The following is a 27339-nucleotide window of genomic DNA, read 5'->3' as shown; positions in this document are numbered from 1 at the left end:
TTAAAAAAAACAGGCATGCACAATTCCGAGAACTTAGAAATTGAGGTCATCACCATGATCATTAACAGATCTACGGAGGTGCTGTCAACAGCTGCCTTAACTGTGTGGTTATGTTTTTATTGGCAAATTGCACTGTATCTGCAATCATTTACATTGAGGGGAATTTCAAAGGGTCAATTTCATAGGAGTGGATGCGATTCTTCAATTAATGACATAAAGGCACAAGACATAATAATAATTACAGTTTAACTTAAAGCACTTGAAGTAATTACATACAGCCGATAAAAATGTCCTCCCAAATTTGTGGTTTATTCGGAAGAAATCTCAGGCATTCATTTACAGAAGCTGAATTGCACAAGCTTATGAAAAAAAACGTTAAGTCTTGCAGCCCTTGCCTTTCTGTATCAAAGCACTGATTGGAGGAATGTCCAAATACTTATTGCCAAAATATGGCTTATGAAGTATGCATTATTACGGGCGATTTTAAAAACCATTATCGCCACCCTTCGCGCTGCAGTTTGTCCGCCGGATCATGGCGATCAGGGACCGCGAGAAGATCACGGGCCTCGTTTACCAATGAAACGCTTGGCGACCTCCCCGTTGGCTAACGCCGAGGTACAGAAGCAACGGCGACTCCTACAAAACGCTTACCTGTTAAGATGAGTAATGACATATTTGAAAACTTCGTAGTTCACCGCGGGGAACTTCAGCACGATTTCCTTCAGCACTTGCAGTCGCTCTATGTGGTCCACAATTTCTGCACACAAAGAACAAAGGCAGCATTTAGTCGCTCAACCGTATAAAAAAAAAAAGTTTAAAAAAATAAAATAAAAAGGAAGGGGGGGGGGGGGGGGGGGGAATGGGGTATGGGCCCAGACAGCCACTGAGTACCGAGGCTCTGTGATGTTGCCAACGATGCATCAGAAACACAATAGACACATTTAAGCGGCGGGCTTTGAAGAGATCAAGGAGCACCACACCGACGCCGCCGGACTGAAGATTAATCGATTTACGCTTTTTTTTTTTTTTTGCTAACCGCCCTTTCAAGCTCTTTCGACCTTTAAAGATACAGAACGTTCCAGATGGACAGGTGTAAGGGAGACTGTACTGACGCACCGAAGCCCTCTCGCTCAGAATGCACCGCGGTGCACAACAGCCCTTCGGTAACGGGGGAGAAGAAGAGGCCGCAGTGTCTATCACAGCCGTGACATTCTTTGAACTTGCGCCGTTATGGTCGATGAGGCGGACGCATCCGACCAATCACGGCCCGATGGAGACCAATAAAATATCACACAAGCGCAAACATTTGAAACAAGTCGCTCTTGCAGCACTGTTGTTTTGTCTACTCTCTATCAAAACATCAAATATTTGTCTTTTATTTATCCTGAGAGTAGCCAATACAAATGGGACCAGAATTGTGAATTACCTGTTTGCAAAAAAATTAGCCACAGACAACTGTGAGGGCCAGCAACTTTGCCTTCACTTAGTCGTTTCTCACAATGAGCAACAACGCCTTTTAAACGATTGCTACAGTAGTTTGCAGTGAGCTACAATGCCTTTTTCACCATTGCTAGTTTGCAGCATAGGGGACACAAGGGTCCTTCACCTCCACCTTCCCCCCGGACCCTGTAAAGGCTGCATTCGGTGGTCTGGGGGCCGAGGGGTGAGAACGGCTCCCAGCCTTTTTCGCTGTTCAGACATTAATCACCCCCTTTAAGAGGGCGGTCAATTTCGAGAGCGACCAGCGTCGAATGATAAGAGCACTGGGATTACAGAAGCCTGGCCAGGAATGCGGCAACATCATGCAAATTACCTGAGCTTCAAGGAGGAAGAGGAGGGGGGAAAAAAAGACCTTGGGACGGGATTAGACCTCCTCCCACAGACCTCTCTGTGATAAGACTTGTAGGGGATTTAGAGGGCGGTGAGACCGTCGAGGTGAACTGGGTGCAGGAGAGCTGTGAATGCACCTTGGGAAGGTTTTTAGGGAAACACGCTGTCTATACCCCTTCTATAGGAGCAGAGAGAAGGGTGTACAGAAAGTGTCCTCCAGTGGAAGAAGAGGAGGGTTTCGTCTCACTGCTATTGACACAGGTAGAACAGTAAACCGCTGCTTCAATGGCAGCCGTGCGATTCCATTGGCGCAGGATTCTGTAACGCCCAATCCTGGAGAGCGACAGGCTCTGCTGGTTTTTGTTGTTTCAAGGAACATAATTGGTCAATTAAAGCAGTTTATTACACAGTTAACTTGGCTCCCTGGTTTCTCCTAGTCTGAATTGGTTTGCTGATTACAAGGTAAAAGCAAATACCAGCAGGCCTGACAGCTCGCCATGGCTGCGGCTGCAGACCCCAGTGCCAGCTGCCTGGCAGAACCTTGAGAGGGAAGGACTAGAGAGAAACTGATCTTCCAGCCACTGCTTGACTGACGGTACTGCAACGGTCTGCTAAGGTGAACTTAAAAGCAACAAAAAAAAGTCAGCCAGTGGTGGCAATCATGCTGTAAATATACGAGGCAGAACACAAGCGTTTATATGCCCTTTATCCACAGAACGAGTTTTCAGTCGCTTTGCAGTATTAACGACCATTTAAGATCACTCATTTGCAGTTGGATTTCTTTGATTTGATAGCGCTACCTGTACACTAAAAAAAAAGATTCTATTTACAGCGGGTGAAACGAATTGTTTTCGTGTTCCTATTTTAGTCACAATCACTTGATGTAACCTGATTACCTCGTTATAATTTAAATGGATTCATGTGAAGTGTGAAAAAGCACCGCGACTCGAGACACAATCATCTAAAACGACATTTAAAAAGCCTGCTTTTGGAAAAGATGCCACACTTAAAAGCTCCTTCATTAAGAAAAACAAAAAAATTCTCAATCAGCAGCTAAAATCACTTATTCCTAGTATGCCAATGGAAAGCAGTGAAACTGGAGAAGGACAGAACAGTCAGTCAAAAGCATGAGAGACCCTTGTCAGTAAAGACCCTTGACAAGACATTAACCGGACTGCCTGAAGACACAAGTCGAAAAGTGCGGCTTGCTTTGCTTGTGCAGATATAGCTGTAGCCATTTTCTTTTTTCTGTCTATTACTAGGAACTTTATACTTTGTAATGTAGTAAATAAATGTAAAATAACTGCCATAAATGTATACTTAAATGTATATTTAGTATAGTTAACACTCTACTGCTCTCCTCTCCATCTGTATCCCTCCATGAAGTGCCTTTTTCCCCACTGCCCTTTCACCCCAAAGAGTGGACCAAAACAGGAAGTGACCAAACGGCCGGCTGTCAGTCATCCCACTTCCCCGCCCAACCGCTCCCCCCCCTCCCCCCGGTGGAGCGCCGGTACTCACTTGCTGCCTCCACTAGCTCCGGGTTCAGGCTGTAGGGGATGAGGGGGTCGGGGAGGTCGGCGAAGAAGGCCTTGAGAGCGCCCGCCACGGCGTTGACCGCCACGTCCATGACGATCAGATCCATGCTGTGGTCTGCGGAGGGAAACGCGAGAGGGAGAGAGAGAGGGGGAGGGGGGTGAGGAGCCGGCGAGAGCAGGGGGGCGGCCTAAGGTGAACTGACAGCTGTCAGAGAAGATATCTCCAGCGGAGCGCGGAGACGGACTTTTTGAGGAGAAAAATGAACTTTATTCAGGGAAAATAAAAGCGCTGCGGACGAGGGGGGGAGGAGGGGAGGGGAGGGGAGGCAGAGGAGCAGGATAAGGGCTAACGGTTCCGGGCCAGCAGGCAGATCGCCGCCCGCGGAGGCTCCGCCGGGCGAACGGCGCGTCCCGGAGCGAGCGACGCGGCCGCGCGGTGGAAGAGTCTCCGCCCCGGCGCCGCGCGCGGCTCGCCGCCTCGCCCCGACCGCCATTCCGTTTGAAGGAGCGATGAAAACGGACAGAGGTAAAAAATAAAATAAATAAACTACTCGGATCGGGCCACGGGAGGGAACGAAAATCTATCGGCGCGCCTCCCCGAGGAAGCGTCGCACGCGGGGTCGCGGTAAGAAGGCGGATTCAACTCCGGGTTCCGAACGAAAACGAATCGAACGAAAAGCCCGGCGCTGGCATACCTGGGAGCGGACTTGCTAATTGTGGGCGGTCTGAAGTCCCGCTGCGGGAAGACTGAGGTTTTCAACCAGTCAGGCTCAAGAATACCATGCCCAACAAAAATGGAGAAAAAATAAATAAATCCACACGGCAGCTACTGTGTCAGATAATTTGTGCGATCTGCCACCGATCTGGAAATTTATACAAATGCAAAGTGGGTGTGAAAATAACTTCCAATGATAGAAGAGAGATGAGTTATTTTAAAATGCACAACGGCAACCACAGCAGCCATCGTTACTCCATTCATAAGGCTGTCCGAGTCCTATTCATCACAGTATTGTCCAGCTGATAAGTGGTTTTGGATTAATACACAGCATTAACTGTGTTCGCACAAATCTATTCTAAACCAAACGCCTTTTATTGTCATTACTTATTTTGTCTTTTTTGCCTCATGCATTTAAGGCAAAACACTGAAACAGATGAAAAGGCAGCAGAATCTAAGAGGACCATTAATAATGTACCGCTCAGCAGGAAACAGAGCCTAAATCGCATCTGTGCAACTGTGCAATGTGCACAACATAAGATTTATGAATAATGTTAAAACCTGGATGCAGGGTCAGCAAGGAAATAAATATCTATAATGATGATGAAGGGCTTAATTTAGTCTGCAGTGCCCAGGATGAAGGGCAGGTAGCGGGGTAATTGCAAAGGTGTGGGAATGCGCTATGGATCACTGCCGTGGAAGTGGTTACATTTATTAAATTACCTTGGAAAGGCATTTATATATTATCACATTACCTTAATTATAACAGGGGCTTACTACTTAATTTACATTCCCTATGCCTTTATTCAGGGTGACTTGCCCAGTATGACATTTTATACCCAATACATTTACAGAGGTGGACATTTACTGGAGGTATGCAGGTCAAGAACCCATGCCAGAGGTTTTACAGCACTAACCCACCTGATACTTAGTCCAGTGTTTCTCAACCCTGGTCCTGGGGACCCACTGCCCTGCATGTTTTAGATGTTTCCCTGCTCCAACACACCAGATTCAAATGAATGGGTCGTCATCAAGCTCTGCAGAAGCCTGATAACGACCCATTCATTTGAATCAGGCGTGTTGGAGCAGGGGAACATCTAAAACATGCAAACATGCAAAACATGCAGGGCAGTGGGTCCCCAGGACCAGGGTTGAGAAACACCGACTTAGTCCACCGCCATACTGCTACCCTCAGCAGAAAACACATACTGTGCTATATTAACAATGTATTCTTAGAATTGGGGAAATGTGAAGCGCTGCTCGTGCGCTTCCTGCTGATGCGAACGTGCCGCGCGGCACGGCGCTAGGGTCAGCGGGCTAACGGCGCGCGTGCCGGTTACCTTGATCAAACTGCTTCTGAATGTTGTCTTGATCCGTTTTGTTCCCGCTCACGCGATATAAGCCCTCTGTTGTCAGCCCTGGAATATGAAGGGGGGGGGGAGGGGGGAGGGGTGGAGGAGAGAGAGAGAGAGAGAGAGAGAGAAATGAACACGTTTACACACACAACACGACAAGCGCTAACAAAGAGGGAGTAATTGCCTTGATGCTGACAGTTCTTGATTTCAGCCGTGAAAGGGGAAAAGTTTTTTTGGCAGCAAAGGCCGCTTCGAAAAATAACAATGGCGGAGAAATATTTTGCAGATTATCAACACAATAAAACGCTCTCGTGCTTTCACTGGCAGAGCTGAAATATAGCGGAACTGCGATTTTAAACCTACGAGGAACAGAAACACTTAAATCGCTGTAATTCGTCAACAGCAGCACCCCTCCGAGTTCTAAATTTATCACTGCTGTCACCAGCAGCGAATTCCTGAAACGTTCTGGAGCTCATCAGCATTCGCTCGCCGTCTATTCGGTCAAAATGTCTTCCAGCGCGACGAGAAACCCATCTTTTGATTAGATCTGATTTTCAATTGGAGGTGGCTCCAACTGGTCACTTTTCCCCTGCTGTACCCCTGCTGTACCCCTGAGAAGCTGGGCTACGGGCTCGGGCAAGGTAAGCTAAGCCGGACGGGGTTTCTGCAGAGGGGCGGAGCTCCAGCTTGCGGTGGGGGGGGGGGGGGGGGTAGCCGATGCCAGGGAGCCTGCAGAGAGCGGCGCTTACCAACCTAACCTACTTACAAACTGGGCCGTCTCCTGCGGGCAAGCTGGCACCGGCCCTGCCCTGCCACCGCGTTTCGCGGGGCGCGGGCAGAGCCCGGTGCCATCTGCCCGCCCGCGCGGGCGCGGCCCTCAAGTTTTAGTCCAACGGTCAAATATCGGTTGACGCCGCTTGACATTACCCGACGAACTGGTGTAATGTCTGAACGCGCGCGCGCGCGAGAGAGAGAGAGAGAGAGAGAGAGAGAGAGGGAGAGAGGCTTGGTGGGAAGCCCCGAGGACATCTGCGCAATGCTGCCAAGCCCCGGATATGGAAATTCAGGTCATTCTTTTTCAACCACAGACATGATTGCAGGCATTTCCGCCCCAAACGGGGAGAGGCGACTCCCTTTCACATCCAGTCCCCAAACATTTCGAAGAAACGTTTCAATTGAAAGATAAGAAAACATTTAGACAAGCAGTAATGCGTTCATTTGTCAGCAGGGGACACACTGGGTTCCATCTGGAGCAGACATGAGGGGTTTCTCAGACCTTAAAATGTTGGCCGTATATTCATATGAGCACAGTGCTGGAAAGCAGGCTGTGCTCTCACAGTGTCCAAGAAGCACTGACCTAGGATCAGTTTAGGCATTATACCAAAGGGCCATGGAAGGGACCAGGTCCGGGTCAGCTGATCCTGGGTTCGCGCCACCAGCCCACAGTACCGTCCGTAGCCCATCCCATAATTCCCCTGGGCTTTCTTACAGCCGGCTACCCTGCGTAGCTCGCAGTGAAGAGAGAGGAACCTCCCTAGAAATCTGACGAGCGGCACCCTTCTCCTTACAGCAGAGCTCCCCGGGCCATTGTCCGGGCGCCAACTCAAATAGCGCACGCCGGCGCATTCCTGGGATGTTCCGACGTGCCGGAGCGGGGCCTTCCCGCTCGCAGCCCTCGGCCACGCGCGCGCAGACACCCGAGCGTGCGCGGGGGCTGGCGTACGCGCGGACGCCAGGGGCACGCGCAGGCAGCAGCAGCAGCAGCGCGCAGTAACCAGCCCCCGCTGACGAGCAAGACCGAGCTGAATTTCCTGCTCGGCGGCAGCTCAATCCTAGAGCCAGCCAGTTCAGACGAGGACCAATCAGGAGAGCAGGGGCAGCCGTGGGACAGTTCAAAGTTCAAAGGCAACCAGGATGGCTCTGATACAAAAAACTGAACAAGTGAGAGCTTCTGGTTGGTTAGTATCCAGCTTTTAAAAAATCAGCTTTATGAGGAACACTAGTTTTAAGGTGTACTTGGTTGCCACCTGACCAAATGAAGAGATCAGCTTTACAAAGTACACTTGTTTTTATGTGTACTAGGTTGCCGCCTAACCAAATGCTTCAGCTGTGGTTCACACTGAAATGCCAACTAACTATCAATAAAAGAACATTAATCTCTAGCTTTGAGGTCAGATGAGTGCTCCAAATCGGCATTATAACTTGGCACATAGTGCTGTCCCTGAAGGTTCAGTTCTGAGGGGCAGGTTTAGTCACTACTTACTTGATGACTACATCCAACGAACAGGTCAAAATCCACCGAATTATAACTCGAAAGTAAGACTTATTTCTAGTTTTAATAAGAAAAAAAGCTAAAACTCATAAAAAAACAGCAGCATCGGTATCACAGGAATTGAGATGCGTGCAACATTCGCACGTGCCGAGCGGTCGGGCGAGCGGAAAGCGAGCGGGAGAGCACGTCGTCCTCGGGAGCCGAGGGCGGGCCGGCCGGCGTTCCCCGCTCTGCCTGGGACCGCGTCGTGCCGGGCGGCGCCAGGCCCCACCTGACTCCGGCGACACAATGCGACCTCACACGCGGGTGGCCGGGGCTCGGCCCGCCCCTCCCCGCCAGCTGCCGCGCTCGACCCCAGGAGACCGCGCCGGATTCCGGCTCGAGGAGGATACAGATTCTGCTCTGTTCCGGAACATTCCGTTAGGTGTCCCCGGCCCCACGTTCCTTCTCCCGCTGAGTTTACAGCGCACGAGCAAGTTTGAAAAATGTGGTGGGAGCACTTTTCTGGCCTCGTTTTATGAACAAGCTGCTTGGAAGGCCTTTTATTTAAAAGAAAACCTCCAAGAAATGAATTTGTATCACCGCAGCCTCGTCCAAAAACTCGCGGATAACTCACGGGACGGTGCCGTTTTTCCATTTTTGATTTCGTTTGCTCTCGCCCCAGAGAACCTTTCGCATTCCAGGCCGGGCATGTCTGTAGCTACGCTCACAGCATCGTTTTTTAAAGCTGCTGACAGGACGCGGCCGACCAGAGCTGTTTTTCATCAGGCAGCGCCCGATATAAACCCGGACGGTCGCAGCACCTGTTCTCACGGCCCTCGCGCTGGCGGTGCCGCCCCGACGCCCGTCGCCACGGCGCCCCCCAAAACAAAACAGACCCCGCTCGATTTTGGCGAGACCTTGGTCTGCTCCGCGGCATCCTGACGGGACGGGGGCCCTCCTTCATCAAGTGCGAGGGGGGACGTCGATGCAGGACACGAAACGGGGAGGGAAGGCAACGAGGAAGTGATCTGAATTTAGATGCCCGCAGAGCCGCCGCTCGTTTCATCGTCCATCCTCTGCCCCCCCCGTCCCCAGAATCCGTTCCGCCCACAGGCCGGGACTCGTTTCGAAATGACATCACACCCAGAAGAGCTCGAACCTGCAGCGGCAGCCGACGCCAGCAGTCCCTCCCACCGGTCAATTCGGCGTCGCCGCTTCCATCCTCACAACAACAGATGTTCTCTTATTCATTTCGCAGGGCTTAAGAAAATAAAAGCGTCTCACACAAACAACCCCGGCACAAGATGACTCGCTAATTATCGGCAAATGCAGAAAGCCATTACGCGCAATATGGCGGGCTGCCGCGCGTTATTTTCTGATCCTTTCGCAGTGGGCGATGAAAATCGGAAAACGGGAACCCGATTTTGAACGGTCTCCAACTCATAACGCATGAAAAAATAGGCTTCTCTGCTTGATATCTTGGTAAATGGGCGCCTTTGTTAGTTTTTTGTTTGTTTGTTTGTTTGTTTAACACAGTGAAAACGAAAATGCTGTCACCCTAAGGTCACCTGTCTGCAGGAAAAAAGGTCAGAAGGTCAAGTCAAGAATCTCTGTTCCTTTCTCAGTTCCTCTCTCTGTGAAAACCTGGTACGACAGACTGGGGGTGGGGGGGGAACGCTGCGGAGGTCAGTGCTAAGCGTTCTGATGTGCATCTTCGACCGTGTACTTAATTACAGGTTCAATGCGCACTGCGTACCGGACCACTAAAAATGACCGATGTGTTCTTCGGGCTCGTTTTTATTGCGCCGCGAGAGTGAGAGTGTTTTTTTTTCTTAACGCCGAGAGCGTGTAACCCAATTACCGGCCGGGGATTCTGCCGCGCCGCTGCGGAGGATAATGTCGGCCGTTGCCGCGGGCGTTTTTTCTCGCTGCCGGGATGAAAAAGCCACGGCGATGAGATATGCCTCCTCCTTCCCGCGAACTTACCGCGTTCACGCTCGCACTTATGGTAATCAGTCTGCGGCATAATCCACAGCCTCCAGACTCTATATCAACCGGTACCGGGGAGACTGGGGGGGTGGGCTTTTTATCTCCGGAAGACAAACGTGCGGCCAGAAAAAGAACATAGGGGAAAAACAGGGACGTGGTTTTTTTTTTAATCCATTACGATAATGGGTAAGGAATTATCATAATGGTTAAAAAATGCGTCGCCATTATGGTTTATTAGGATCCGACATCGCAGACTGGAAGATCGGACCAATTTGGCTTGTTGCGTCTCCCGGTCTGATCGTACTGCAAGGAGGGTTGAAAGAACGCAAGCCTCGGTTCACGGTTATGGAAGCTTCCAACAGCTCAGATGCAGCTCAACTTAAATTAGCAGAGATGTGTTTAATTGCATGTCTCTCTTTATTCTCTGGCATTTTTATACTGTGCTGCCAATTTCATACACTAATCTACACAATATAATACCAATGATACCACTCTGTATATTCCTATTCCACACCAGTCACTCCCTGCATGATTTTAACTGACCAGCTACAGACAGCCCTGAGGCTTGTGCCCACAAACCCGTCCTGACCCGAGTCCAGCACTGTTTATCACCACTCTGAAGCCCTGACTACTTCCAATTGAAATGCACATCCATTAAGGGCTGGCATTTCAATTTATTTGATGTTCTATGGCTCCCAAAATTGATTATGCAAATAGTCAAACCTTGTTTCTACCTCATCAAGTTCAATCTCTTTCTGTGATTCGTATAAAGTCACACTTTGAGATAATACACAGAGATATTTTGCTTCATGAATACAAATCTTCATTTATTTTGTAAATAAACACCAGGTGGTATTAATCAGCAATTTCCTGGGTGAAATATTCAGATAGTCAAATGAGATCTATCATCCAGCCATCCTCCTCATCAGTCTTCCATTCTCACCAGGCCACAGCGCCCCCCAGAGTTCTGGAGGTCTTACTGTGCAGGACATTGGGAGGACAAAAATCTCCTCCAGCCGTGTCATCAATCCTCTCCCCCTACTCTCTCCGCTTTTGCACATTAATAATTACCCTTCCCAACAGGCATTGCAGCCCATAAATCACACGCTCACGCAGAGGGGAGGTGGACAAACTGGCAAAACGAAATGTCCGCTGAAACTTCGCCCTCACTGCGCCCTGCCGTAACCGATCTTCATCCTGAAGAAACCCATGCCATCGTGTGACAGACAATGCATCAAAAAACAACCGTCCATAGATGCGGTGGTGGACAGGCGTTTCCCAGGGATGGCTGAGGAGGTTGATACAGGACTGGAAAGTTTAATCTTAGGTGAGTGCAGTAACAGCACATACAGATAAAGGAAGTGCTCACTCTTTGTGCAGAGTTGCATCTCGTGGCCTGGAATCAAATCCTGACTGTTCTAGTGTCAGCTGGGGCTGCATGCATTTGGCTATAGTGTCATACAGGAGGACTGGTTTCAGTCTGCTGGTTATTTTCCCCAGACGCAACACGAAACGGGAACCTCTATGGTCAGCTGGGCAACCACAGTCTGCCTGCACCCGCTCTTGCGATTGGTCATTCCATATTGGCCAATACAGAAAAGCAGTGGAGGGAGGGAGAGGGGGAAACTGGTTAACCAGCCATGCAGTATCCTCATGTGACTTTACTGGTCCTCTACAGGAAACCAGGGACGGATGTCACAAATGGGCTCGAGCCATTTCCTGATTAAGCAAGAGCAGGCTATCTCCCAACTGTTTTAATACAACAAAACCAGTGAAAGAAATGTATGGTATGTAAGCGTACAGAAATAGCACACGCAGAGATAGATATAAAATGCATTTCCCTACCCGTAATATAATAGACCTAATAGGGCCACAGATAACAAATCTCCTGAAAGTAGTTTAAGAACGAGTCATTATAACCTGAAAATTTGAATTGCACCTCTCATCTGGCACTCTGTACAATATCAGCAATGTATAACCATAAATAGCAAGAGTGAGGTAAATCATTCGTCAGTTGTGCTTAAAGGAAACCACCAATCAAAAATGACATTTGAGCAGCCGCTTACGATGTGCATCAAAATTACAGGTGAGATTCAGCATTCCGAGCCACCGCTTGCTAGATGAGGACTCGGCTGATCACATGAGCTACTTACGAACGGTAAGACCTTCTGATTAGAGTAAACACAAAAATGCTAATTACTGTCAATGTATGCTAATTTTTTTTCCATCCAAACCTCTGAAAATTTACGACGCGCGAACGAAGAAACACCCTCTAGAACACGGCTCAGAACGCACAGTTCTGCACGCGAGCACTCGACGCACACAAAACATAAAACGCGCCTAATTTCAATATTTGACCAGAGCGCTCAAAGAAAGCGAACGACAACACAAGTCGGTGTTTGTGTAGATGAAAAGACCGGGTCGGACCAGGAAGCTGTCAGATGAAAGGTCCGAGGCGCGCTGCTGAACACACAAAGTCCAATGAGCAGAGTTATAAAAGGTAGCCCAAGACGAGCCACGCTGGCATTTCCTCTGACAAAGCGGAGCGTTATCGCAGGGTAGCGCGGCGTGCTGGCGGGGGGGCGGGGGAATCTCCCCTGGCGCTGGGCAGGATTTAGCATGGGGGGGGGAGGGGGGAGACGGCGAGGGCCGTCGTGCTCGGGCTTATCAGGGCCCTGCAGCCCAGTGGTACCCCTGGTGCCGCGGTGCCGCGGTGGCGCGGACTAGCGCTTCGTTAGCGCGCGTGGGGGGGGATACTTTGTTAGCGCGGGGAGGACGCTCCGCGTTCGCAGAGAGAGTCGGCGGGTTGAGGCACGGGAAAAGGCACAACGTTCGTGGGGGGGGAGGGGGGGGGGTCGCGTTACAACACCGGGAAGACGACGGCGCAGGGAAAACGTTTGATTTTAATGGCCGCGTTAGGAAGCGCAGGGGCGCTAGCAGAAGAACCGAGAGCTACCAAACCGACTGTTTTCTTCGCGGATCAAACGGCGGTTGTTGCCGAGCGCCGCGCCGCTGAGGGTGGGCTGAGGGGCTCCGCGGCGGGCGCGGCGCCCGTCTCTCAGGACGCCCGTCCTCTGAAGGATGCGAGCCGCTGCCCGCTGCTCATTTCTCATTTATAATGAGCAGATGGGGCGCGTTTAAAAATAGCTCTCCCCTCCTCTTCAAAATAAGGCTGTTGCGTAATCTGCAGCGGAGGGGCTGCCCGGCTCGTCAGCAGAGGTTGCGTGCGCCATTGTGTGCACCGAAAGACTGTGCGCGCGCGCGCGCGTGTGCGTGTGGGTTTGTGTGTGTGTGTGTGCGTGTGGGTTTGTGTGTGTGTGCGTGTGTGTGTTTGTGTGTGTGTGTGTGTGTGTGTGTGTGTCTGAGTGTGTGAGTGCGTCGCGTGTCCTCGGCAGTGCTAAGAGTGCTGTTCCACTTCGCTGACATCCCCCAGGCCCCCCCAGGACAAAAAGGGCCACTCTCCCCCTCTTCTCTCTCTCTCTCCCTCCCTCTTCTCTCTCTCCCTCCCCACACAAGCCAAACGGGAGGACAGCTCAGGCCTTGCACCGGAAGCCTTAAGGTTCGTCTTTTATTGAATACGTTTCCTTTCTTCAGAAAAACACGCAGACTAGCCATCCGCGACGACGACCAAATTCTGATGGATTACTCCAGAAACCGAATGCAAAGGCTCACTTTAAGGGATTCAATTTGGACATTACCCGAAAGCGTTAGGGGGGTGCACCCCGTATATTAAATCCTGATTGATTTTCAATGCCGTGGGTGCGGCGGGATTTTGGGAGTTGCGGGCACAATCACAACTCCGCAATGAAATTAACTTCCAACTCAATTCACGACAGTAAAGAAGCCAATTCTAACGGCTAGCTACTGCTTATGTGAGCAGTGTTAAATAAGAGTGGTTTTTCCAAGTCATCCTCAGGGTTTTCCAAGATTAGTCTTAAAGGCAGTGTGCTTAGACACTGAGTACCCCAATACCCCGAAACCCCCACGGTATCGCTGTGCTTTCACAGGGCAGAACGCACCAGCATATACTGACACAGCTGGTTAAATGAGAAACTGAGGCACTGCAAAGAGAAGAGAGCTTTCAGTTGGAGAAGCCAAAACGGTTCCTCTAAATTTAATCATCTGGCCCTTGACAAGGCTTCAGAGTTCATTAAAACCGGTCCGCAGCAGCAGCAGCAGCAGCAGCAGCAGCAGCAGCGTTTAGGACAGTCCTGCAAAAGGGGCCGGCCTCTATGGTTCCCGCGAACAGATGGTCAACCCGACTAATTAAGCTTAATTGATACAATTGAGTTGTAAGAAGAATAAAAAATAACGATTTAATTAAGGATGAAAATGAAGTGCACGGAGGCGGCGTAGGGGAAGAGCGCAGGATCACCATCGCTAATAGGCGCTGACGGGCTGGGTGGGAGGGGGCTTACTCTGACAGCTGAGTCTGACTGGGGGGGGTGTGTGTGTTGAGGGGGGGGCTGGCGCAGCGGTGAGGGCCCATAAGGAGGCCCCACCGGCGCTGAAGCGGAACCAGGCGCGCGCAGACGGCGCGCACCCCGCCCGCGGCGACGGCTTATTACCCGGCCGCGCCCCCCAGCAGTCCGGCTCTTTCCGTCTCCCGGGAACGGACCGCGACACTTCGCCGGTCCGCGCTTTTCCCCAGACGGTCTCTTTAACGCGACGAGACGTGGGTAAAGGTCTGACGAGCCCCCCCCCCCCCCCCCCCCCCCAGCGGCTGCCCTGGGGCCAGGGGCCTCTTCTACAGACGGGAGAGGCCGGTGACGGTGTAAAAGGATAAAAGCCGCATGCATAATTGATGGATGTTTGCACAGGTTGACTGGTCGGGCGAGTCAGTCTGGACACAGATCCCCTGTGTCAAGGGGGGGGGACGCGGCGGGGAGGGGAGGAAGAGGAGGGGGGAGGGGCACGCGGGCGACGAGCAGGAAGTGGGCACGCTCAACCAGTCGGCCGACGGGGTGGCCAGGTGGCGGAATACAGCGCCACAACCCATCTCCCGATGCCAGCTGTGGTAATATACGGCAGTGGAGGGAGGGGGGGTGGCGGGGGGGGGCGGCCTCCTTTCACCCTTCTTCCCCAGCTGTACAGCCTTCTCAAAGGCCCGGGCCCAAAGGGTCCCCCCCCCTCTGAAAACAGGAGTCCATAAATTCACTCCCATCCGTGTCCGCGGGGTGCAGTTTCGGGAGGGGACTGAACGCTTCATTGAGGCCGTTCGCGGCGCAAAACAGGAAGCTTGCCGATTGGCTGGGGGGAGGGACGCCGCCTGCCACCGCAGAGCGGTCTGCCTCGTGGGGTAAGATGTGACGGGAGATACTGCACCAAATAACCGTTTTAGTTCTCCATTCACACCTAGAAGCAGCGAACTGGTAGCTACACGCTAGCTAGGTAACTTCTTTCATTGGCTTTATTAAGTGCCGCATGAACAGATACAAACCGAACTCCCAATCAGACTAATGAGCCCAAATCCGCCCACGTCCTCCGAAATGCTACGAGAAGCACACCGCAGTTCCTGCCTCTGTAGTCCCAAAGGTGTGTTTGAGGTACTTGATTGATGTTTCAGGAATCCCCAGGGACACATGTAACAAATAAACTGAAACGCACTTTGGAAACGAACGCCATTATCATCCTGGTTTAGAAGTTAGATCTTACTTGATAGAATCTCTTTATTACAATACGTTTTAAAAAAGAAAATACGGGGAGTCACTTTGTGAATGAAAGATTCCACTGAGCTTGAAAGAAAATGAAGACTTCTACAAAAAATGGCGTTGTAATGGCTTTGCGTAAAAATGGGAACCTTATGCGAGACAGGATCTAAGACGGACGAGGTGTCTAAGATGGAGATCCAGATTTCTGGGCAAGGAGCTTCTTCGTTCTTGTCGCACCCAGCACAGGGAAAAGAACACAGAGGTCTACTCTGACACTCATTCAACAGTCTTTCACACCAATATCTGTGTGTAAAAGGCTCAGTTGTAGTGTGTTATTGGTTATCGTTTATCATTTTAACAATGCTATTCGTATGAGGACAGAAAAGATAAATCAGTTTTGCATGAATGAATGGCGCTTTTGTACATCACTTACAGAAGTGATGCTCTAAATGCCCCAGCAAAAGTAAGAATGTACAAAACAGACGTTAAAGAAAAACCTTGGTTGTGAGAAGGTGAGAGAGACCTTGAAATGACCATGTTTTTAAAAATAAAATAGATTCAGGGCTTCTGAGCAATTCTCACTCAGTCTCTCGCTCTACACACACACACACACACACACACACACACACACAGCTGAGCTCTTCAGTTCTCTAAATCCCAGTCAAATCCAAAACAGATTTATGCAGCAGTAATTACACTGAAATATTACTCCAGGCCTAGGCTCTGAAAAACCAGTCAACTTTTGATAAGCAATAACTTTTTATGCATTCACGGATTTGCACAATTTTCATTAGTGTAGCATTACGGCTAACACAATAATCGGCACAAAGAGATCCAAAGAGGGATTAGCACTCAGGGTAATAAGATCAAATATTAACACATCCCTGCCTAATAGAACATGATTACAAACACGAGAATGCCTGCGTCTCCTGTGACACGGAGTGTCCTCTGGTTCTTACGCGCGAAAAGATATTTGATGATGTGAACGTCTGCGGCCAAAAATAATCAAAAATAAAACGGTTTCTGTTTAAAACCGAGCACTCGAATTGGCGAATGTGCAGCTCAGCCCGATGCAAAACGCTGGAAGTTTTCCTTCTAATGAGAGCAATCACGAGCTCGGTCCAACGGGAGTTCGTCCTGACCGATGCGCTTTCAAACAAGGCTGGGGGGCTGACGTGCCGGGCGCTGCTGGCTACGCCGGCTAGCTTCTTCTGGCGGGACCGAGGCCTGGCAATCATCGTCCTTCCAGGAGTCGAGTAACCCCCGAGGGTGACTGGAATGCTAAAACGGTAACGTGGCCCCGTCTCGAAATACAGCACGGACCGCAGGGCATTGTGGGGAGGCTCGGTGATGCACTTTCCCTGAGCACAATGTCACCAACTGCTGGAAAAAAAAGGCTCTTCGGTCCATTTTCCCAACACAGGTAATTTAATGCCCGTAAACACTTAAAACACTACGGGTAAATAACTCCGGGCCGTTCGTCTTCAGAATGCGCTTACCGTATGCTGCACGGTACAGTGGCGGCACCAACGCCATTCGTAGTCAGAGGTACGCTCGGCGTGTCGGGGGATCTGCAAAGGCAAGCTGAAGGGTACGGGGGGGGGGGGGGGCGCAGACGGCGCTAAGCGAAAGCACGCGCCCGTTTTCGCCCCCCGATTTCGCCCACGTAGGAAACGACCGCGGGGACGACTCCGGCGACGGCGGGAGGCTCGAAAGGAACGAGAACGCGGAACCCGCTCGTTTGAGGAGCGCGGGTGAAGGTGGCGGCGGAATAGGCGCGTGTCCAAAAAGCTACAGGTTCGAGTCCCGGGTGTTAACTGCTCCTGCTGTACCCCTGGGGCACGAGGACTTGCACCTTAATCAGCTATACAAAACAGGGTAGTGCGTAAAAAAATATAAGAAGCTTAGGATACTCTGGGGGGCAGACATCTGCTAAGAAAATCTATATCTTCCTGTGCATGCATACGCATACATTTCTGCAGCTGGACTTTTACCAAGGGAATCTAGGTTGGGGCATCTTGCTCGTAAGTTATACAGTAAGTCCTCAGCTGGGAATCGAAGATTAAATCTTCCGTTTACAAGCGAAGTCACACCGCCGTTAAACGGCATTGCCGCCACAAGTCTCTAAGTGCTGCTGGTTGGGTTGTATAAGTTAGCCGCGCTACCATTTGGTTTGTTCAATGAGACCCTAAATGTCTCTCTTGCTGTGTAAAACATCCTAAGCGCTTCTTCTGTGCGTGAAACCAGAATTACAGGATGCTACTTCGGGAGTGGGGGGTTGAGGGCTATGCTGGCAGGCGGGAATCTACGGTCCAGCTTTCCTAAAGATCATTTTTGATTTTTACAGTTTTTTTTAAAGACTAAAAAAAATAGGTTGCAGCATGCCTATAAAATAGAAGGCACTTGTGATTACACAAAGCACATTATTTGGAAATATTATCTGAAATGTTCAGTCCCTACCGAACGCACTGGCGCTCGGTTCTGGAGGACACAAACCGGCATGCCCTAATTGAGGGCTGAGGAATGCTGCAGCTAAACGAGCAATCACAATCAATGAGCAAACAGCCATGAAGCCCATTCTCTCTCTCTCTCTCTCTCTCTGTCACACTCACACCGGCTCTCTCTGTCCCTCTCTCTCTACCGTGGGCTATGTCGGAGTGCTGGGGGTGGGGGAGGGGGAGGGGAAGGGACCGCACATACGTGCGCGCCGCACGGTCACACGGGCGCGGACAGCTGGTGCGGCGCGGAGCGCGTTTAACGGACGACAGGGCAGCGCGCGGCGGCGGCGGCGGCGGCCTCGGGGGCGTCCGGACGCTTCCTTCGGACGAGCCGCCCCCGCTAAAGAACAGCTTCGCGCGAGCTTCTCCGCGGTGGCGATTTTCAAAGTGAATGTTTCAGATAGCAAGTAAATTAAAATGTTTTGTTTTTTTTTTTTTTTTCAAAATAAGGAGCCCGGTGGAAAGCGAGATGATTGAAAACAGCCGCTGCCAGGCGAATCGGGGAGGTGAGGGGAGAGAACTCCAGCCCATCCATCAAAGAGGCTCTCCCGAATATGGCCGGCGGGGCTCGGCTAGCAGATGCAATCAGCGCGTTCCGTCGGGCAGAGATGCTAATATTTAAAAAAAAGATACCAATCTCGACATGGAGAGGAGGGAAAAATTAAAGCACTGAAAGATGGAGCGCCTAAATGCGGGGTGGTCCTTAAACAAAGCCCTCAGTCTGCGGAGTTTGTACCGTGTCAAACCAACGTAAAATAGCTAATCCGACAGAACCATGCACAGAAAACAGGCCAGAAAGCTGCAGGTTTGCAGCCATGGAACTACCGCACCGCGTTCCTGCAACGTTACAGCATCACTGTAATGCTCCCGTGAGGCACTGTAACACCACTATTAGGCTACATCTCTTCGTTCTGGTCATTTCATCTCCTGTGGTGTTGGGAGGCCACCTAGGATTTCCGCATTTCTCATGTGCCAAAAATGCAGGAAAAAAAACCATCATATAAATGCAGATATTCCAAGGTCAATTATTTATTTAATTATTTTTTAAGATCACAATGGGCAACGACGCAGACTCGAACCACAACAAAATATCCACATCTTTGGGCCGATCGTCTTGAAGTTTCTGAAATTTGTGTAATTCACTGAATACAATATTTGCACAGCCAAGGGTAAAATTGCAAGATTCAAAGAGAAAGCACTTAATTTTAATGATTTCAAAAATGAGGTGTCACGCTCTAGCTACCTTGCTCAACATGAGCAAATTAAAATTAAACTCACTCCTAGTGTTAATATTATTAGCCTCAGTGGCAAAGATTTGTTGTGAGCAGAATGTCAAAACATTACTTAGAGCTTCTGTTAAAAGTGTCATAATAAAATTATAAACAACATACATTATGTGTTATTATTGCGAGATGGCATATAGCTAATTGCCAGCTGGCATAAATAGCTATTTTTATCATAACACGAGTGAGCTAGTACAAAACGTGAATTTTGAAATGGTAAATGGTAAATGGACTGCATTTATATAGCGCTTTTATCCAAAGCGCTTTACAATTGATGCCTCTCATTCGCCAGAGCAGTTAGGGGTTAGGGGTTAGGTGTCTTGCTCAAGGACACTTCAACATGCCCAGGGCAGGGTTTGAACCGGCAACCCTCCGACTGCCAGACAATCGGTCTTACCTCCTGAGCTATGTCGCCCCTGAAATGTCCTGCGTTCCAAAGACGCAGCACTCCGCAGGCTAGCGTGATCACTGCACCAAAACGTCTCCCTTCCCGGCAACCACAAAACCCGCTTCCGTCCTCACGGCCAACAGGAAGCGTGTTACACATCACATGGCCGACCCCAAAGCCAGCCTCAGTCACGCTTTTAATAACAGGCAGTGCACCGACATTCCATCAGAGCTCACGCTATAACTGAACCAATAAGTTAAATTCATAACTCAAGTTACAGATCCACACATTAAAATAGTGCATAGTCCCCATTGCCCAATTGAGGTCAAATCAACTGAGGGGATGCAGATGTTATAAAATGCGTGAAATTGGATATGTCCTCTTGCTCTTGTCCACAGTGCAGTGTGAACTGAATAAAAAAGTCTGGAAATGAAAAGCAATCAATCCTGACCACGGTTTGTGCAAGAATGAAAACGAATGCTTTTAAGGTTTGGCAGGCCAGGCCACTGTATTAGGACAAACTGGAATGTTGTGTCCTTCACAAATCAAAGTCATATTCTGGTGCTGTATGCATCCAAGAGTTATAACCTTGAGTGGGAGTAGAAATTCTGGAGCAAATGGACTTGGGGGAATGAGTCTCTAAGCTTTTTCTGCAGGCATATCAGCATGTCTTCCAAATAGAATCTTTTCTGTCCAAAACACAAGCTAATCCAGGGCATTGCCAGAAGAAGGCTTGACAAGCCATCACCACGACTGAGTAGATAATGGCGATTTCAAGACAAAAGCAGCACGCCATCCAAACTGAACCACTTTACAAATTCTGTCAAAGCACGACGCCTGACAGTAAATAGACTGCACCAAACCACAGACGAGCTCTGCAGATATACACGTCCGTTCCGCTCCAAACAGGCTTCTGGGCCTGAAGGAAATGATGTCAAAATCGGAGATGACCTTGGCCGCCGTTCTGCGTGCGCCGGCAGCGTCCCGGCAGCAGGCAAGCATGTATGGCGGGGTCCGGACGGAACCGCACGCGCAGGAACGACCGGCGCCCGAACCCGATGACCCTCACATTTAGTCACTGTCAGAGCGCATCAGGCACTCACTTCTCAGAGCACTAAAGAGCAGTGAGCAGACACTGGGGACGCTGGAACGAAACGGAGCAGCTGTCCGTCTAATAAACTAAAGACTGCTAGCACCTCAGCGCGCCCGTACACAATAGCCTGTTAAAGCCAGCTCAAAAGCACGTACTGCAGCACGCTACAATCGCCTCACAATGACATACTGTAGCACGCTACAATCGCCTCACAATGACATACTGCAGCATGCTAAAGTCACCTGACAATGACATACTGTAGCATGCTACAATCGCCTCACAATCACATACTGCAGCATGCTAAAGTCACTTTACAATCACATACTGTAGCATGCTAAAGTCACCTCACAATCACATACTGCAGCATGCTAGTCACTTTACAATCACATACTGCAGCATGCTAAAGTCACCTCACAATCACATACTGCAGCATGCTAAAGTCACTTTACAATCACATACTGCAGCATGCTAAAGTCACTTTACAATCACATACTGCAGCATGCTAAAGTCACCTCACAATCACATACTGCAGCATGCTAGTCACTTTACAATCACATACTGCAGCATGCTAAAGTCACCTCACAATCACATACTGCAGCATGCTAAAGTCACTTTACAATCACATACTGCAGCATGCTAAAGTCACCTTACAATCACATACTGCAGCATGCTAAAGTCACTTTACAATCACATACTGCAGCATGCTAAAGTCACTTTACAATCACATACTGCAGCATGCTAAAGTCACTTTACAATCACATACTGCAGCATGCTAAAGTCACTTTACAATCACATACTGCAGCATGCTAAAGTCACTTTACATTCACATACTATAGCATGCTAAAGTCACCTCACAATCATATACTGTAGCATGCTACAATCGCCTCACAATCACATACTGCAGCATGCTAAAGTCACTTTACAATCACATACTGCAGCATGCTAAAGTCACTTTACAATCACATACTGCAGCATGCTAAAGTCACTTTACAATCACATACTGCAGCATGCTAAAGTCACTTTACAATCACATACTGCAGCATGCTAAAGTCACCTTACAATCACATACTGCAGCATGCTAAAGTCACCTTACAATCACATACTGCAGCATGCTAAAGTCACTTTACAATCACATACTGCAGCATGCTAAAGTCACTTTACAATCACATACTGCAGCATGCTACAATCGCCTCACAATGACATACTGTAGCATGCTACAATCGCCTCACAATCACATACTGCAGCATGCTAAAGTCACTTTACAATCACAACTGTAGCATGCTAAAGTCACCTCACAATCACATACTGCAGCATGCTAAAGTCACCTCACAATCACATACTGCAGCATGCAAAAGTTACCTCACAATCATATACTGCAGCATTCTAAGATCACCTCACAATCATATACTATAGCATATTAAAATCACTTCAAAATCACTTACTTTAGATTGCTAAAGTCACCTTATGATAACATTCTACGGCATGATAAAATCACCACAAAATCATGTACTGCAGCATGCTATAGTCACTTCACAGTAACATTCCACAGCATTCTAAAATCACCTCACAGTTTGAAGGTGAAACTGAGAAAGTGAAACCATGTGATTAGCAAAACAAAAGGCCAACAGTAACAAGCGATCGATCTGTGTTCTAATGCTTTCAAGAGCAACTCATTTTATAGCCTGTGCCGGCAAACAAGAGAACGCGGTTACCCCAGGAAATCGGTGAGCACAGCAGGCTAAGGGTTCGTGCACGGACCAGTCAGCCTCTACAGTTACAACAGAGGGACACAGCAGAAAGGCAGGCTGAAGATATGACAGGGAAAATGACAAGTACAACCATTAAGATTCATGTTTGATTTTAGATTATTCATTTTTTTTATTATGAATTAAATGAATATGGATATGAAGCTGGATATTTTTTTACAAAAATCAGTTAAAAGAAAATTTGAGCCATCAATTAACCATAAGATGAAATGCGGGTTAGATTTCAAAGCGTCTTCAGGTCAAAGTTAACCAGAGAATAAAGAAGCTAACTTCAGGGACCAGCGTTTTAAGGGAAGTCACGCACTAAGACCAGACTTACAAGCAGAGTCGGATTGATCTAACCATTAAAATCCGTTTTAAATAGTTTTATGCAACCGACGCCTGTTCGAATTACTCTGAGTGCTACGAGAACAATAACAAACATTTTCCAAAAGCGCTGCCATCAAACCATTTAATCATCCGCTGGGTTTGAAACCGCCACTTCCCCCCACTTTCAGACTGCAATTCATTACAGGGCGGGGGGGGGGGGGGGTTTAATGAAACACTGGGAGCTGAGGTTTCAACGACGCTTCTTTCTCGCTCGTCGTTCGCGTCGAAGCGATCGATGCGACGGCGAGATCGATAACCGGCCGCGCCTGCCTCGCGCTCGTCGGGGGGGTAGTCTCGGGCGGCCGAGCAGACACCCGAAACCCGCGGACGACCGCGAGGCCGGCGCCCGTCACGCCGTCTCCATGGCGACGGGCAAAGCAGGCGGCGGTGCTGCATTCAAAGCGGCGGCGGAGAGGAGCAGTGCGGTGCGCTCTCTCTCTCTCTCTCCCGCGGTTTTTCCCCGCCGCGCGAGTCGGGCTGCGTTCTGATCCGCCCGGGTTCGCCAGTTCGTCCCCGCGTTGCCGCGCGACAGGCGCTCGGCTGTCGACGCCTCGGGCGGACCGGACCGTAAAGGCAACCGGGTTCACGTGTTCCCGTCCCCAGCAGCTTGGCCTCGCTCTGGTACGGTCCTGCGTGCGCAGAACTGTCATACAGCCAGCAAACGAGCAATAGCTGGGTGCATGGCAATTTTCATAATTGATCACACTAGACAGGACCGTGAATTAGGACTGCGGAAATCTATTCAGTGTAATTAACTATAAAGGCTGGGGTACAGGGGGTGAGAGGGGTGGGAGTCATGTATATGGACAAGTTGGCTTTGGACACAGTTTTGGACAGAACAGCCTGTCGTTTGCAAGGCCAATCGCATGAGCAGGACTCGGCGATACTGAGCGCCCTCACAAGCAAGGCTAGTGCTGTGAGCAGGGGTGCCACAAAGGGGGGAGGGATGTGGTGGCCAGGGGGTGGTGGGGCCCAATACGAGATCTTTTCATGGGGCCCAAAATCCCTGGTGGAACCCCCAACTATGAGAGCATAGCATATTTAGTTGATATAGTTAATTATACTGTATATTGCCATTAGATACTCTACATTCCTCAACACAGCATCTTCATAAAAATCCCACGTTCCTGAGCCTGGTTTTGTAAGGCAGGCTCAAAAGCTCTGGCCCAAGACACATTTAGAAATAACGTCCCAAACATTTTAGGTGGTAGGCCTAATTCTTACATTTACAAAACAGTTTCTAAACTCACCATTTTCATAAGGATATCGGGCAACTCATTACGGCAAAGGATTTGAAGCTACTGTTCAAGCGAGAATCCTCTGGACTAAACAGCATTAGGAAATTATGTCCTATTAACTTCCAATGGGCAATCGCACAACGCATTAATATTTCAGAACGTGCTCTTTCATGAAAATCTCATTTTAACTTATTTTGTGTCTGAAGTCTTTGTGCAAGTTTTTAATATTGCCAGCCGAGAATATCTAGGCTGAGAAATAAGTGTTGGTAATCCGCATCCCAGAGCACAATAACGCTGAAAATAAGAACTAGTACGATAAGAAAACTCAGGATACAAACATTACGATAACAGGGACAATGACAACAGTGACAGCACCACCAACAACTACAACAACAACAACAACAACAGACAATAACAATGGCATCAACAATACCGACGATAACATTCCTATAACAGGAATGATTATCAAGAAGATAGCATTACTAATATAAAGGTAAACTATGACAATAACAAAGCCTCCAATAACAAGTGCAAAACCATGAAAAGGAACAACACTACAAAAGAACTGCAACCCACGTTTTAACAAAACAGGCTAATATTTTAAAAGCTTGCGGTTCTATAGAAACGCACTGCAGTATGAGCCGTCCTGTACTCTGTGCTCAGATTAAGGAGCGGACTGAGAAAGCTAAAAGCCCTTTCTTAAGACATTTCCCCAGCCTCAGGGCTAATTCTGCTCTCGGTGGTTTAAGCCTGTTAAGCCAACGCTGATAAGCGACGCACAGCTCTTCTCTCAGGTGAGATGTTCTACAGGCTCAAAGAGAAACAACCACAAAACCCAACGAGGGGGTGGTGGAAATGTGTTTTTTTCTTCTCCCTTCTTTTAAATCTCTCTATTGTGTTTGCTAATACAGCAGGACATGAACAGCACAAAGACGGCGATTCACAGCACGGGCATTTCCCTTGGACCATTTCCCCTATGAACCATCTTGATTTCAGATACAGTGGGTGGCGGGGGGGGGGGGGTGGGGCATGTATTCAGACTAAACGCCCGCTTAACACGAAACGCGCGGCTAACGGCTAACGGCGAACGCCGGGGCTTCTTAGCCGTTCTGTCGCGCGCCCTCACGCCGCGGTTCCAGGCGGGTACGGGCACCGCGTGTGGGCTATCCGGAACCGCGCCGCGGAACGAGGGCGGCAAAGGACGTCCCGAAGGGCCGCCGCCGCCGTCGTCGGGGGCGATAAATCATTCACTGTTCCCGGTAGGCAAATAGGATTCAAATTGATCTGGAGCTAATGCAGGGAAAGGAGAGGGGGGGAGGGAGGGAGGCAGAACAACCGCAGCCTGCGTTTCAACTGTGACGTGCGAAATGGAAAGCCAGTAAATTAGCCTACACGCGGGGCTGGGGAAAAAAAGGACGCTTCCTATATATATATAAACTCCCTGCGGATGAGCATTGCGCCGGCCGATCTGAGAGCATTACAGCAGCGTGTGGGGCGCAGCGCAGTGCAGCGCAGCGCAGTGCAGGGGCCGGCCTTAATTTATGAACGGCGCTCTCGCTGCCCCTCTCCCTCCGTCCCGCACGGTAAATTTTGAGCCGCAGGGTTGCAGCGGGGCTGTGTGGAGTCTCGCCTGCTGCAGAGGAACCCGACTCCGCAGCCTCTGGCCTCTCAGGGTCTGGACCCAAACTCCATACCGGTGACAGGGAAGGGGGTCGCGCTTACAGCAGGGGGTCGCAAACTTTCCAATCCCTCCACCAAACAAATGAATGCACTGTCTTTGACATACTCGACAAAAAGTTCGCCTCAAATGTGCCAGACTGTGGAACTACTCTTTTTGTAATGGTGCAATGAGAGCTTGTGAGGGCTATAGCCAGTGCAAGTGTTTGTTTGCTTAAGAGTAAATGCTTATGGAAGGCGGTCTACGCGTGTTTTTGCCCCCGTGTGTGGCTCAGGGCACGCCTCGACCCCTGGTTCCAACGACCCACCGGCGGGCAGCGATCCGCGTTAAGCGGCGGCGGGTAAAATCAAATCAAATCAGATTTTATTTGACGCGGCCCCCTTAACGCTGGGGAAGTGTCCCACCGCGCATTTGGCAAAGCGGATTTCGCGGAACCCATTAAAGCCCTGCAGGATATGAACTTAAAGGAACGGCAGCGATGGCTTAGCGGCCGACCAGAAAGCGCCTGAGAGTGACAGTAATCAAACCAACAAGGCGCGGATCAATCCTCGGAAAAAGCAGACGCTCCCTAATGGACCAGCTCGCAGATAAATATGGAAGATATGGATTGAATAAGACATTATTCAAATGGCTTCCTCTTGAGGACACATAACAAATAATACAAAGAAAGAAAGAAAGAAAGAAAAAACCCTCATACGTCGGAGGAGGAAGGCAGAAAATTGCCCGGCCGTCCCCTAGGGCCAAGTTTTGCAAGCACAGATATTCTTTAAGCACTTCGTCTACTTGAGAAGAGAGACGAGCTAACTTCAAAACGAACCGAAGCTTTCGTCTCCCGCCCGGGAGTCCTGTGTTCACGCGCCGCGTAGCCGGGCCGCTAGCTCGCTACGGCGCTAGGAGGACTCTCGTCACCGCGGTAACTCCTTCATAGCTAGCGAGTGACGGTTGAAACGACTGCGTCGAACGCACATTTTTCAAAACAGACTCGCGGCAGCTTCCGTCGTCGCGCCCGAGACGTCGACATTGCAAGCGAACGAAAATAAGTTTCCCCAGAAAAAAAAAAGTTTATCTTCAGATGACTTCGCGTTCGCAGACGTCGCGTCAGCCAGCGACCCTGTTTTTCATTAGGCCGGGCAGCGGGAAGTAGCGGGATTTAAACGGCTCGGTTCTCCGGTGGTTCTCCGTTACCCGCTCGAAAATCAAACGTTCCATTCGATGCTCGTCATAGTAACCGTTAGAGTGAGTCTATCTGGAATAGTGCGCCTTCTCCCATCGTAAAACAGCCATGACAGCATAAAAGTACTGTGCGAATCTGTCGGCGGAAGACTGACAGCCGTTATGTCTGCCTTCGTGATTGCCTCGGTGTGTTCTCTCGGCCTACTCCTGTCTGCTCCTGTCTGCATATCACTTCTGCACTAAGAGAGTTAAGCTGAACAAATATTGAAACGCTCAAAAGCCTCTCTCTCGATGAGCTGATTAAATATGAGGTGGGGAAAGGTTCCAGTGTTTGAGGTATGACCTCACTTAAAAAAAGGGTGTGTTGACTAAAACAAGTGCAGTGTAATTGTTAACACGTCGCACATCTTTCACACGCTTTTGCGGTGCCGTTCTGTGCATTACATTCTATATTTAGAGCTAATTGCATATCGCTAACTTCCTCCTCTGATGCATAATTAAAACTTCTGGTTCAAACTGGT

General features: G+C 49.5%; 1 protein-coding gene across 1 annotated transcript in view; it reads right to left on the bottom strand.

Moving 5' to 3' along the window:
* arhgap5 (Rho GTPase activating protein 5) overlaps positions 1–27339 on the bottom strand; it is a 63211-nt gene that overhangs the window by 5673 nt on the left and 30199 nt on the right. The window contains exons 4-6 of the mRNA XM_035423161.1: positions 5424–5501; positions 3352–3483; positions 652–757 (exon numbers count right to left, since the gene is read on the bottom strand). Coding sequence (XP_035279052.1) covers positions 652–757; positions 3352–3483; positions 5424–5501 — 316 coding nt within the window. The remainder of the gene's footprint in view (positions 1–651; positions 758–3351; positions 3484–5423; positions 5502–27339) is intronic.

Source organism: Anguilla anguilla, chromosome 1 (assembly GCF_013347855.1).
Source record: "Anguilla anguilla isolate fAngAng1 chromosome 1, fAngAng1.pri, whole genome shotgun sequence".
Lineage (NCBI taxonomy): Eukaryota > Metazoa > Chordata > Actinopteri > Anguilliformes > Anguillidae > Anguilla > Anguilla anguilla.
This window is presented reverse-complemented; position numbering and strand designations above follow the sequence as displayed.